Source organism: Mya arenaria, chromosome 17 (genome assembly GCF_026914265.1).
Source record: "Mya arenaria isolate MELC-2E11 chromosome 17, ASM2691426v1".
In the NCBI taxonomy this organism is placed as follows: Eukaryota; Metazoa; Mollusca; class Bivalvia; order Myida; family Myidae; genus Mya; species Mya arenaria.
In genome coordinates this window covers 34,243,612-34,258,885 of record NC_069138.1, presented here as the reverse complement: position 1 = coordinate 34,258,885, position 15,274 = coordinate 34,243,612, and the positions used below count along the sequence as shown (strand labels likewise).

At 35.7% G+C, this 15,274-nt stretch overlaps 2 protein-coding genes across 5 annotated transcripts in view; both read right to left on the bottom strand.

The window, feature by feature from the left end:
* Nucleotides 1-6,387, bottom strand: part of LOC128224281 (interferon-induced protein 44-like) — a 41,699-nt gene extending 35,312 nt beyond the window's left edge. For 2 of the 4 annotated variants that reach the window (XM_052934089.1, XM_052934093.1), the window contains exon 1: nt 6,253-6,387. The gene's annotated coding sequence lies outside the window, so the exon portion shown is untranslated. Of the gene's footprint in view, nt 1-6,142 lie in introns of all 4 variants that reach the window. The other 2 variants (XM_052934090.1, XM_052934092.1) reach the window with 2 other exon arrangements.
* A 3,106-nt stretch (nt 6,388-9,493) lies between these two features.
* On the bottom strand, nt 9,494-12,290 carry LOC128223407 (uncharacterized). The gene is made up of 4 exons (XM_052932687.1): nt 12,281-12,290; nt 11,901-12,104; nt 11,208-11,324; nt 9,494-10,803 (listed from the first exon to the last, which is right to left on the bottom strand). The coding sequence occupies exons 1-4, from the start codon at nt 12,288-12,290 to the stop codon at nt 10,709-10,711; spliced, it is 426 nt and encodes a 141-aa protein (XP_052788647.1). The 3' UTR covers nt 9,494-10,708.
* Between the last annotated feature and the right edge of the window lie 2,984 nt (nt 12,291-15,274).

The window sequence follows — 15,274 nt, the reverse complement described above, 5'->3', positions numbered from 1 at the left end:
TCCACTAGACGATGAATCATGCCAAATATCTAAGCTCTAGTCCAAGTAAGTTCAGAGGAGAAGATTTTTGAAGTTTTAACTATAAAAATATAGAAAATACCCATGACCCCCCGGGGTGGGGCCAATTTTGACCCCAGGGCCATAATTTGAACAAACTTTGTAGAGGTCCACTAGACGATGAATCATGCCAAATATCTAATCTCTAGACCAAGTAAGTTCAGAGGAGAAGATTTCTTAAGTTTTCACTATAAACATATAGAGAAAACCCATGACCCCCCGGGGCGTGGCCAATTTTGACCCAAGGGCCATAATTTGAACAATCTTGGTAGAGGACTATTTGGTGATCCTAACTACCAAATATCAACGGCCTAAGCTTTGTGGTTTGGGAGAAGAAGATTTTTAAAGTTTTTCCTTTTGGTTGCCATGGCAACCAGAGTTCTGCATGGAATTGAATTCTTTGAACAACTTTGATAGAAGACCACCCAAGGGACATCCCTATGAAGTTTTATTAATATTGGCCAAGCGGTTAAGGAGGAGATGTCTTATAAGTAAATTGTTGACGGACGACACACGATGCATGCCGGACAAAAGGCGATCACTAAAGCTCACCTTGTCACAAAGTGACAGGTGAGCTAAAAAGACTTTAAGCAAAGATAACTTTACTATTTCTTCACCATTTTAAATGAAACAAAGCGCAGTCTACGCCACCTACGGAGCCTTGCTTTCGGCCATTTACCAGAGTTTGATTGCGAGTTTAATTGCTTTAAACACTTCGACAAACCTTTTCACAATACGGCCGTCGGACGGAGCACTGTCAAAACATGATTTTGAAAACGGGCGAAGCGTTTGATGAAACTAATGACTTTATCAAATGCCGGTAATAAAACAAATGCGGGGCTCTTTAAGCGGCATAGACTGCCCTTTGTTTCATTTATAATGGTGGTGTAAAAGAAAAGGTATCTTTAATTTAAGTGTTCATTTTAAGCAAAATGTTGCCTTCCGACGTAGCATATATGACGTAATTTATCACGTGGTATACACACACTGGTTTGACTATTGGTAATCAGTTCCACTCACGTTGCTGTTTATTAATAGAAGAAATATTTATTGACAATACCTGGTACCGTACTTGTAATTTTATTCTTGTACAAAAACTCATCATCCTTTACTCTACTTATGTTAGGTAAAGGATTGAAAATATCTAGTTAGTGTATTTTATGGAATTATTTTTACCACCTGTACAATACAATTTGGGAAAAAAAGTTGACATTGGGAAAAATACAAAATCAGGCTTAAATATCTAATTTAGATTTTAATGGCAAAATATATCATCGAAATTGGAGTTTGGGATGAACAAGCCTGAATTATTACTCTATTGCTTGGCATATTTTTTTTTTCAAGCCCTGCTATATTAAATTCAGAATTAGAACAAGCCCCGATGACATAATTTTCACCAGTGCATGATTGTGGGCTTGTGCTAAAATATTCTATATACTACATGTTTTAAAGATTTTTATGCATATATTATTTTGTTAATTTATAGTAAGTCTTTTCAAGATTTTTTATTCATTAATGTTATGAAATCTCCACTTATCAAATTTGGAAAACATAAAATATGGTGAAAAATGGACAAGTTTTCACTAGGGAAGAAGGCAGTAAGGCAGTAAATTTCACCAAAAAAACCCACTATTAATGTTGTTGTTGCTTTAGCCATATTGTTAATGATTACAACTGAACAAAATTGACAAGATGAAAGAAGAAAAACTGATTTCAGGAACATACCAGTTATTTTTTCATTATAATTGATCATCAGAACATCACTAATTAGTATGGTCTATCTATATCATTATTAAAAAAAAAGAACATGGAAATTATATTGATATAGTATATGAAAAATATTACTTGAAACTTAATGAAATCTCAAAACGCTGAAGTATAAGCAATAGTGTTGTGCCGAAGATCAGTTATAATCGACAATTGATCGGAAAGGCCTTTATCAGCGACAATCGATAGTGAAATTTGAACAATCGATTATAGAAACAAGAGACGTAACCACTACCGACTACCAGTTAAAAGATTGTCTTGAAAATATATTTTGTTTCTGGTCAATACATGTTAATGTTGAAATGTTCATGTGGTACTATGTTGTGTTATCTAGTCATATTATCATGTCAGTAGCTCACTACAGTACCTTATTACAAATTTTCTTTGTAATTTAACTGCAAAAGGATTGGTTCTCAACATCACACTTTTGTGGTTTTAAAATGTTACCGGTATTGTTTACTTCTGAAATCATGTAATAATTTAGTTTTCTCAGTTTTCTGAAAGAAAATGTTCTTGTAAAACACAGAATATTCAACTGTTTGTTTTACTTGTTACTGACTGATTATCAAAACGAAATTGATATTTTTCTTTGTGTTTACTTTACACATGTATTCAATACCGTACACAAAATTTAGAGCCTGCAGTCTCATGATCTGTAATAGTAACTTGTAAACACTAAAGTATAGTTGCGTTCTGAATAAATAATGTAATTTATACAAATAAATGTACAAATAATATTGTAAGGGAACATTTTTTCTTAAACTGGTTCATGTAGTTTATCTATATGCCTTATATATGATGACCTAAGATAGTTAAATAATGATTAAAACGATTAATAATCGATCATTGATTGTTTTCATAAACCGATTATCTATAGTAATATTTCAGTCCGATTCCCAACACTAATAAGCAATAAAAACAGTCAATTGTATATATATAATATATATCAATATCTACAGATACTTAGCCATAAGTTTTCAATTTTGGATAAAATTAACAAAATTAGAATTGCATACCTTCTTGTGTACATCTGTTTAATAAAATGAATAATTTTCCTTTATCATTAAGTAAAACAGTTTTTAAAATAACAATTGAAGGATTAAAATTTTGAGCTACTAATTGCATTACCATAGATCTACTCAAATTTTGACACTTTTTAAAGAATAACCAATAATAATTTCCAAATCTTCAAATGTAAAAGATCTACAGCATTCTTCCAAAATGGAAATATTTCATACTTGACTGAGTTCTTATTGAAAAATTGTCCTGAGGTAAAATGGTATTATTAAAACATGTGCTAACAATATTCCCAAATAATTTGGTACAGTATGACAAACAAATAAGCACATGATTGCGAAGAATCACTGTTTCTATGTACAATTGACTGGTGCAATAGTTAGCAATAGACTTGGCGTCAATTGAATTTAGTTTGAAGGATAAACAATAACACTTTTTTAACACTTTTTTACCTTTTTTTTTCAAAAAAATGATTGCAGTCAATTGTAACCATGAACTCCCCAGGTCCGGGGAATAGTGGGATTTTCGGTTCAGCCAACCCCGGCTTTATAAAGCTACAATAATTAGCAATCAGGGATACTTTTTTATTATTTTGACATTTGTTATTAAAGTTAACCTGGGAGGAAAAGTGCGCCCGGTGTGGGGCTCGAACCCACGACCGCCGGAACACTAGCATGGCGCTCTAACCAACTGGGCTACCCGGGTGGGCGGCTGGTTCTAACCGACACTAACTACATTATGTATCCCTGTCTCGAGTCTGCCATAGTCTAAAAATCTTCAAAAGACTGAAGGCCATTTAGGTGGACTAACCTCCGCTTAAATTCCTTCCCTGCAGGAATGAACTGATGGTAAAATGTCCTCGCACCAAAGGGAACCTAGGTTACGCCCATTCCCGAGGAAATTTTGCGGGGAAAAAGCAGACAAAGCTTTGCGGAGTAATGTCACTATGTGGGGGGGGGGGCATACCTGTGCGTGATCAAAAATAACAAACAATTCTTATCATTTAAACAATCATGAAAACAAACGGCATTTAGACTTACCATACAGTTGTCTTCAATAAGTCCATAGCCCAAAATTTTATGATTGTCCATTTCAATCCATTTTTACACGAATGTTCGTCTGAGGTCACCGGAGTAGGTCCTACTTGATTTGATGCTAAACCGGTTTAAGAAAATGTTCGTCTCCTACGCAGTAACCTCCCCTATTGTACAGTAGCAAATATAAAATCCATCACAAAATCTTCGCCTAACTCTCATAAATGTGATTTAAAAATATGTTAATATTTAATCAACGTGTTTAACGATATTCATCTTTGAAACATTATTACAGTATCTTTATCCTCCATTCACAAACACGTGGACATGATTTTGATAAGCAAAGTACATGCGTATATTTGATAAACGAACAAAAACATGCAAACAGGTAGCAGGATGAAACAATATGAACAATATCATTCCTAATGCTTAGAACGTATACTTGATCAAAGATAATGTCATTCAAGACATGAGTTTTTAAACTATCATGAATTGCGTGAAGGGCTATACACTTTTGCAAAAAAAATACCCCTTGCAATAGTATTTGGATATATTTACTTCTTATTTATCAATGTAAAGCTATCATTCAGTTATGGCAGGTGTTCAATGTAACTGAGCAATTAAAAATTTAAGAGTGTAAACGAATTTCGTCACTGCTTTTAGCTACAGCTCCTAAACCCTGACAATAAGTGAACCGAGATAATGGCTCCTTTTCAAAGAATCATTTGAAATGGATGAATTCTGAAACAAAGAATGATTGTTCAGCTTATTTTTTTACGAAGTATTAAGTCAATACACAATGTTATAGAACATTTATAAATAATATCACTGACTTATAAATAATTGTTTAACCTATACTGGTAATAGGTTCGTGATAGTGCTATCATATGTACCCATTTCATATGACAAGAAAAATAACATACCGTGAGTGATGGAAACGAAATAATAAAAAGAAGCCACTTTTGCATAGGATAAAAGATACACATCGAAAGGTTTTTTTCTTTAAATTGGAGTGATCAAATTAAGTTTGTCACTAAGTCAACATAGTTTAATGTACCTACTGACAATATAAGATGGTGTTCTCTAACCTATTCGATTAACTGAAAGACACAAATTGAGCCCACCAGGAAATGAAAATTAGTAAGTTATTCTTTTTAAAAGTATTTAATATTTTCGAGCATCTAGGACCAGAAGGCTTCAGAAAAGGATAAATAATTCGCAAATCTGACGCAGTTGTATTTAAGATCACTGTTTTAGATTGCACACAACGTCACAAGTGAAAACACCGATGTAATACTCGAAATCAGGTAACATCTTGCAATGTTATTTTCTTGAATAATCTACAATATTAAATTAATGAGCAATAATATCATGACATGTATATATCACAACTTTATTTCTCCCCAGCAGATGTTATACGGTGAAAGTCTCCAACTGGTGATTCCTCCAACTTCTGTGATCACCAACTTCTGTGAACTCCAATTGGTGGCTTTTATCTATAGAAATTGACTGTGGAATTCTCCAATTGGAATTTTCCCCAATTGGAGAGCCGTTTTTACAAAATCATAATTTTTGATTATTTATTAGATTTTAATTATGTTTATGAATCTAGTACTACAGACATACATAGAAATGTAATTTTCTGTTCCAAATTGTAATATTTGATTTTTTTCAAATTGCTGATTTTTTCCCCCGTTTCGGCTCATATGGAAAATTCTCCAATTGGAGTTTTCCAAAACCCCGCGGGGGACCTAAAATCCAATTGGTGGCCAACGGGAGAAATCAATTTTGGAATTAAAATTTTCATATTTCTTAAAACTTTTTTTTTAATTTTGCTTAAAATATTTCTTATTTAATGGGCAAACTTTCTATGTGTCGCTTTTGAAGTTGATATCTAAGATAATAAAAAAACTAAGTTTGCAAGTAAACCGGATTTGCAAACTTATACCGGATGCTTTACATGCATGAGTCTGTGAAATGAACCCACATTATAATGAGCACATATTACATGCATGTGACTGTGAAATTAACCCACATTGAAATGAACACATATTACATGCATGTGACTGTGAAATAAACACACATTTAAAAGAACACAAATTACATGCATGAAAATGAAATAAGCCTTTATTAAATGCATTCGTTTATGAAATGAATGAACCCACACTAAAGACAACGGTCCTACTGTTATGCAGTAGGTTAGACGGCAAAACGAAAGTAGGTATTTTAAAACCGTTTTATGTAATAATCAGTCTAGTTATACGTACGAGTAAGTATATTCCACAAATTATATTAAATTCACTACGAAAATCATACCTAAATGTATGTGATCGGGCTGTTTTAATTAAATTTAATTCGCATGATCTTTCATACTCACATTTGTTCAGATATCTATGTATACGCCTTCCGTACAAACTTTTATCGAAATAGATCGGCGTTATCGCTTTAGTATGGCTAAAGTCCCAAAATCCGGTTTTGAATGAATTTAAATATTTACAAACACGGTATGTACAACAATAGCTAAACATAAATGGTCTTTCCTCACATTTATATAGACTATAAACATATATGTGACAACATTCAGCAATATCTTGCCATCAGTAAAAGTAAATACAAATATAGGTAAAATAACATTTGCGGATTCGAGTGTTGTAATAAAACATTGAAAGAGCTCAGATTCTGTCGTAGCCTTGGTATCGACGTTCTGTAATCACGTGCGTCTTTGTCATACAGATATCAACAACAGGGTGAGAAACCACGTGACTTCACCGGGGTTCTCACATAGATTACCACGGGTCAACCAAGTAAGTGACATTAATTTCTAAATAACATTTTGTGACAGAAAATATATGAAAATGTTTCTTAGCCTATAATAGACGATGCTATTTTTTGCTTCTACACGTGTGTATTTTAGATTTGCTTGTATTCTAACGATGCAACCCTTGGCCAAAATTTCAACTTGACGAAATGTTGTAGAGCGATGCAACGCTGTGTGCGGCGTGGACTTTAAGATATGCCTCTTGATCGACTTCGAACACCGATAACCGTGAACGTTTGCTTTTCGTCCTAAAAAGGGCAACATTGATCGAAGACGTCACACGTTTAATCACTGTGACACTTGTTTTCAAAAATCCTTATAACTAAAGTATATCATTTTAGCAATCTTATGTAAGCTTATGTCATTTAAGCGCACTCATTTTTAGAAACATCGCATTTTTAGAACTCGTATATAGAAAAGTTGTAATTAAGGAACTCCTTTAAAGAATCTTCGTATATTTAGTTTAAACATATTTATTGAGAAATTGTTTTTCATCATCACAATTAACACAACATACATGCAATACATGTACAACCATGTAAGATCAGGACCACAATAATTTCTATATCGACTTATGCCATTTTAGCAATCCTGCATAGAATCATTATCCTCCTTTGTAGATTTCTTCTTCACTTTAGCAGTCTTATGTAATATTTGCAATATCTTAGCACTCCAAAATAGATTTATATATTTTTAGAGTAAACTCATAAGTTTAGCACTCCAATATAGAATACAAGTCATTTTAGCCTCCTTGTATAAACAGTCGTCATTTAAGCGGTCCTATATAAAATATTCGTCTTCTTTCCTTTCTCTCCTATATAGAACTAAAGTATTTTTTATTTATCGTTCTCAGGAGCCCATTTTCACTTCCAGCTATACATGGACAATTATATGAGCTATGGGCCCATTTTCAAATTGTATTTTGTACGACATACGAGGGATATCAGAAAAGTCATGTTTGGATTTGACGCAGTATACGCATCTTGAACATAGATATGTGAAAAACATCTTTTCACTGTATGTACGTTTACAATATTTTTTCAGTTATTTAAATTTGAAACCAATTCGCAACAATACATTATATAAAGTAATTTAAATAAACGTTTGAAAAGGGGTATTTCCTTATGTTTACTTTGAATAGGAAAATATACAAACATGGGTTGTAAACAATATCTGTGCTAAATTTGAAACGAGCCAATCCCGTCAAAACATATCTTATTTATAACAGTTTAATCCCGAAGTCGAGTTATCACTGGACGATGCACATTTCGTCATGCGGCCCAACCTTGAAGACAAGACCCACTGCGTGGTTTTCGTGCTGGACGCTTCGTCCCTTGACAGTCTGTCCACTGAAATACTGCAGAAGCTTCGTCCCTTGACAGTCTGTCTGCTTAAATACTGCAGAAGCTTCGTCCCTTAACAGTCTGTCTGCTGAAATACTGCAGAAACTTGCTCTGGATCAGGAAAGATTACAAGGCTTATGGGAAACTTGTTGACTGAAATATTAATGAAATAAAGATGTAGGGACAACGTCAGGGGCAGTTAAACATACATTTGTACATTGTTTAATTCCTTATTTTGGAAATGCATAGATTTATTAAACAAATTGATTATTGTGATCAACGAGCTTATATTATGCAAATAGTAACGTAAGACATACAAGGAATAAAGTCACCGTGCTAGAACGGACAATTAAGAACTGTGTGCTGAATTATTTCGGCATTATAACAACATCTGTCTGACATGATATCTTATTAGAGGCGTGTCCAAAGCAATCCTTCTTACTCACATTGACGTGAAGGACCCGGATGTTGATTATATATGTGACCACTGTATTCCAGAGCGTCCAAGTTGGAGAGAGTGTTGTAGAGAGTGTTAAGAAGCGTCATTTGACTTCATTGAAACTCCATCCATCCCGTGTAAAACAAAAACAAAATATAAAGTCGCCTCCGGTCAAAAGATCAACTGTCTAGCCCTCTTGCCCTTCAAAAAATTATATTTGCTGCCGAAGATCGAGTGAAAAGTTTGAATATGAAGAGAGAATCCGTCAGTAGCAAAATTGTAAATGTACAAATGTGTGGACGACTCTTCCAAGTCACTGAAGTTCGCGTAGATATACAATCCAGATGACTGAACTTTGTGGGAACGATTTGTCTAAATAACTAAACCTACGGTGGAATATTAATCCAAAAGAGGTAATTTAGTATGGAAGGCTGGTAGGTTAAGGGTAATGAAATGTTGTTAAGGCGTATCAATAACTTGGTGAGCTAAAATGTCGGGAATGAAAAGGTGATGTAAAGTGACGACGAAACTGTTAAATTATATCACATGACGATTTGTACAAAATTTGAAAAGTACTGCACTAACGACAATGTAAATGCTTTAGGATGTATTACTACTTAAATTTAATCTGTTTACTGTTCTACCACAATTTCATTGGGGTGTTTATTATCAATCAGGCGCGTAGCTGCCTTTACGCGAGTACGCTGCTGAATCCACATGATTCTGACAAAAAACAAGTTGCAGTATGCGTACTTAACTACATGATCCTTAACCTGTCCATTTCCGTTACTAAATAAAGCACCTCAGAACGCCCAGATTGCACCATGGTTTTCAGAATTTTCCGAAAGGGCATGTCCCCAAACCCCCTAGCACAATTATGAATCCACATGATTAGAGGGCACTAGCTACGCCCCTGTTAATAGTTGCTAAATCTCTTTGTGGCACTGTCACTTTATATGTGACGTAGATATTACAAGTACAAAACCAAACACATTTGTTGCAGATATAATACTTTTAATGTTTTGAGCATTCCTCACATCAATTGGTAATGTACGTTAATCAGGGCTTCTTAAGTTCAGAACTGAGAGCTTTGAACTTCAGTCTTATGTACAGTCCTGAATATCTTTGGCTCGGATGTTGACATCAAAACAGTAATTAGCACTTGAAGTTTATATAAATAATATTGGAAACAATCAAAAGGGGTCAGACCCCATTTTACTGCTGACACCCTTATACTTAGGCAGGATCTGCATACTTTTCAGGGTTTATAATAACCAACTGCTAGAGCCCTGATAACATGAGTTGACATAGATACCCTTAACACACACATATTGTTACAAAACATACATGATAATTTAAATCGTATTTAAAGACATTTTTTATTTAAATTTTCCCCGACTTAACACTCAATAAAGTGCCGCATGTTTCTGAAATATTGATCATTTGTAAACAGTCATGTTAGGTAAGTGTCGTAATCATTATACACATTTCAAATTCGTCTCATTTTCTTTTCGTTGGATTATGTCTCTATGAAATCCATTCTGTAATATAAAATATGCGTGGTATGATTTCGCTTTGTAAATTGCTTTAATGACAAATATCCATGTGTCATCAATCTCGTCTGAAAAGCAACTACGTTTGTACAGTAATGCGTATGAAGTTATTAATAAATAAACCATCCTATCATTGTACTTCCCCAATTGGAAAATATTCATCAATCATTTGCCCTTTTTCATGTTTTTTTCTGTTTCTTTCACACTTTTTTCATATTTTGCGATCATTGCATAATGATAATTTTTTATCACAACTGTGGCAGTGTTACACTGTTTCTATCACAATAGATTTACATGTCTTTGTTTTTGTCGTACATATATTGCTTTTGCTATGTATTTCCTTATCCTATTCTTGCTGTTTTTCTCCAATCACTGAAATATCTTCCGATGTTGCATTTCCTTTATTTGTGGTTTATGATGTTTTTTATCAATCACCAAACAAATCCCCGATGTTGCTTTCCTGATCCGTTTTTTTGTTATTATTTTATAATTATTATATCCGTTTGTCCGAATTATTTTTGCATTTGATCATTTTCCTTAGTTCCTTTTTTATCACGTTTTGTTCTTAGTTGTTGTGTTATCCTTTGCCCCCTTGGTTGTCATATCACCTGCACCCCCCCCCCCCCCTAATTAGTACTAACTATTGTTCTACACCTGTGTTGCCCTAAGAGTTCGGTTCATCACCATAGCACCCATTTGAGTTTATAGTTTATTTTCTGCTCATCGTGTCTCCGCGGAACCTCCAAGATTGCTGTCACAACATTGGTCAGATCACCTGCAAAATAGCAAAAATGACCAATAGTGTATAAGTAAACACATTACTTATTCGATGTAGTTTACTCAGATGCACAAACGTCTGTTTCTGCTGCTTTTACCCGTTGTATGTCTTATTGTATCTTACAACCCCACTGTACGCACTGGTATTGCTGTGTCTAATTCGATTTTAACCACCTAGTATACCATCTCTATTCTAAGGTTATTTGAGGACGTAACAGGAATTGATTCATTACGAAACATATCAAACATGATATTAAAACATACCAAATTGATGTAATCGTGTATGCTGTAACCGCCATTAGTTTTATCTTTATTGCTGAAGTTTGTGAATATTACGCGTTGCTAATATTGTTGCCATAGTAACCACGTTTATATTTTTGCTTCTTCTGTTGGTAATTTTACCTTTACGGAAGTGGAACTCGTCTTCCCAGGTTCCCCTGTCCGTGTTAAAGCACTCACAGACCCGCACGTCCTGACCCGTCTCCAGGTGACAACCCCCGAACACGTAAATCTTCCTACCTGAAAGGTCAAGATTAAAGTCATCACGATATCAAGTTTATAAAAGTAATGAGAGAAAATATGGTAAGGCATGTCTTTGAACATGTTAAATCCTAGAGCATTTAGATCTTAATCCTTTTAAAGTCGTACGGTCAATGTCAATATGTTAATTCTGATTTCTATATCATTTAACTCTGTCGACCGATCTCGTCCATACAATGTCAATTACACTCCCGAAAACGACCATTCCTGCAAGGTCACAGGGTCATGCCCAAAGGTCAAGGTTAACGTATTACTGTGTTCATATACATACGTCTTCCCAATATCGGTATTCAATGCAAATTTCATTTTAAAGACTCAACACATGTTCTTTCATTTAAAATAAAAATAATTTTAATTGAAAACACTATTTAATGGAACTTCAATAAAAAATGCAAGTGATATGTAAAACCCACTGTTCAAGGAATATTACTGCATTTACTGGTTTTATTTTTTTAATTTTAATTTGATGTAAAAAGCCATATAAGCATGTGACAAGCGATTGAATTAAACTGCATGTCAGAATATTCACATTCAATTATTAACCATATTCTTTACCTATGGCTTGCGCCGCACAGCCGTGTCGGGGACGGACCATGCTGGGATAGCGAACGGTCCAGGGGGAGAGCACTTCCGACTGGAGGCTGTTTCCTTGGGCTTTGTGGCGGCGGACGGTGGATACCGCCAGCGTATAGGAGAAGATACCCCGCTCCGTGATGAACCGACCATCGTCGGCGGCGGCGTTCACCCGACATGACACGCCTAGAGAATATGGTTGTTCATAAATACATCAATAGATGACCCTTATGGCAAAGTCACAGCTATGATACTAAATGATAGCATATTCATTTCATGCTTATATTTTTGAAGCTTTCACTTCAGTTCATGCATTAAATATGAGAGTTTAAAGTAAATTTCCGATAATAATAAAAATGTACTTTCAAACATGTTTCAGATTCCAGTGAAATATACAGGAATGAAACCATAGTAGATGCATGTGTCTGTAATGAACCCGTAGTACATGTATGTGTCCTGTAATGAACCCGTAGTACATGCATGTGTCTGTAATGAACCCGTAGTACATGTATGGTGTGTAATGACCCGTAGTACATGTATGTGTTCTGTAATGAACCCGTAGTACATGCATGTGTCTGTAATGAACCCGTTGTACATGTATGTGTCTGTAATGAACCCGTTGTACATGCATGTGTCTGTAATGAACCCGTAGTACATGCATGTGTCTGTAATGAACCCGTAGTAGATGCATGTGTCTGTAATGAACCCGTAGTACATGTATGTGTCTGTAATGAACCCGTAGTACATGTATGTGTCTGTAATGAACCCGTAGTACATGCATGTGTCTGTAATGAACCCGTTGTACATGCATGTGTCTGTAATGAACCCGTAGTACATGTATGTTTCTGTAATGGACCCGTAGTAGATGCATGTGACTGTAATGAACCTGTAGTACATGTATGTGTCTGTAATGAACCCGTTGTACATGCATGTGTCTGTAATGAACCCGTAGTACATGCATGTGTCTGTAATGAACCCGTAGTAGATGCATGTGACTGTAATGAACCCGTTGTACATGTATGTGTCTGTAATGAACCCGTTGTACATGCATGTGTCTGTAATGAACCCGTAGTACATGCATGTGTCTGTAATGAACCCGTAGTAGATGCATGTGTCTGTAATGAACCCGTAGTACATGTATGTGTCTGTAATGAACCCGTAGTACATGCATGTGTCTGTAATGAACCCGTTGTACATGTATGTGTCTGTAATGAACCCGTTGTACATGCATGTGTCTGTAATGAAACCATAGTACATGCATGTGTCTGTAATGAACCCGTAGTACATGTATGTGTCTGTAATGAACCCGTAGTACATGCATGTGTCTGTAATGAACCCGTAGTACATGTATGTGTCTGTAATGAACCCGTAGTACATGCATGTGTCTGTAATGAACCCGTTGTGCATGCATGTGTCTGTAATGAACCCGTAGTACATGCATGTGTCTGTAATGAACCTGTAGTACATTTATGTGTCTGTAATGAACCCGTAGTACATGTATGTGACTGTAATGAACCCGTAGTACTTGCATGTGTCTGTAATGAACCCATAGTAGATGCATGTGTCTGTAATGAACCCATAGTACATGCATGTGTCTGTATTGAACCCGTAGTACATGCATGTGACTGTAATGAACCCATAGTATATGCATGTGTCTGTAATGAAACCATAGTAGATGCATGTGTCTGTAATGAACCCGTAGTACATCTATGTGTCTGTAATGAACCCGTAGTACATGTATGTGTCTGTAATGAACCCGTAGTACATGTATGTGTCTGTAATGAACCCGTAGTACATGCATGTGTCTGTAATGAACCCGTAGTACATTTATGTGTCTGTAATGAACCCATAGTAGATGCATGTGTCTGTAATGAACCCATAGTACATGCATGTGTCTGTATTGAACCCGTAGTACATGCATGTGACTGTAATGAACCCATAGTATATGCATGTGTCTGTAATGAAACCATAGTAGATGCATGTGTCTGTAATGAACCCGTAGTACATCTATGTGTCTGTAATGAACCCGTAGTACATGCATGTGTCTGTAATGAACCCGTAGTACATGTATGTGTCTGTAATGAACCCGTAGTACATGCATGTGTCTGTAACGAACCCGTAGTACATGTATGTGTCTGTAATGAACCCGTTGTACATGCATGTGTCTGTAATGAACCCGTAGTACATGCATGTGACTGTAATGAACCTGTAGTACATTTATGTGTCTGTAATGAACCCGTAGTACATGCATGTGTCTGTAATGAACCCGTAGTACATGTATGTGTCTGTAATGAACCCGTAGTACATGCATGTGTCTGTAATGAACCCGTAGTACATGCATGTGTCTGTAATGAACCCGTAGTACATGCATGTGTCTGTAATGAACCCGTAGTAGATGCATGTGTCTGTAATGAACCCGTAGTACATTTATGTGTCTGTAATGAACCCGTTGTACATGCATGTGTCTGTAATGAACCCGTAGTACATGTATGTGTCTGTAATGAACCCGTAGTACATGTATGTGACTGTAATGAACCCATAGTACATGCATGTGTCTGTAATGAACCCGTAGTACATGTATGTGTCTGTAATGAACCCGTACTAGATGCATGTGTCTGTAATGAACCTGTAGTACATGTATGTGTCTGTAATGAACCCGTAGTACATGCATGTGTCTGTAATGAACCCGTAGTACAGTATGTGTCTGTAATGAACACATAGTACATGCATGTGCCTGTAATGAACCCGTAGTACAGTATGTGTCTGTAATGAACCCATAGTACATGCATGTGCCTGTAATGAACCCGTAGTACAGTATGTGCCTGTAATGAACCCATAGTACATGCATGTGCCTGTAATGAACCCGTAGTACAGTATGTGTCTGTAATGAACCCATAGTACATGCATGTGTCTGTAATGAACCCGTAGTACAGTATGTGTCTGTAATGAACCCGTAGTACATGCATGTGTCTGTAATGAACCCATAGTACAGCATGTGTCTGTAATGAACCCGTAGTACATGCATGTGTCTGTAATGAACCCGTAGTACAGTATGTGTCTGTAATTAACCCGTAGTACATGCATGTGTCTGCAATGAACCGGTAGTACAGCATGTGTCTGTAATGAACCCATAGTACAGCATGTGTCTATAATGAACCTGTAGTACATGCATGTGTCTGTAATGAACCCTCAGTACATGTATGTGTCTGTAATGAACCCGTAGTACATGTATGTGTCTGTAATGAACCCGTAGTACATGCATGTGTCTGTAATGAACCCGTAGTACATGTATGTGTCTGTAATAAACCCATAGTACATGCATGTGTCTGTAATGAACCCGTAGTACATGTATGTGT

What these genes read in the sequence shown, in the direction of transcription:
- LOC128223407 (XM_052932687.1), bottom strand. An exon ending in CTGTGCGGCGCAAGCCATAG is followed by an intron (nt 11,325 to 11,900) that starts GTAAAGAATATG and finishes TTGACCTTTCAG; the next exon opens with GTAGGAAGATTTACGTGTTC. An exon ending in CGAGTTCCACTTCCGTAAAG is followed by an intron (nt 10,804 to 11,207) that starts GTAAAATTACCA and finishes GCTATTTTGCAG; the next exon opens with GTGATCTGACCAATGTTGTG.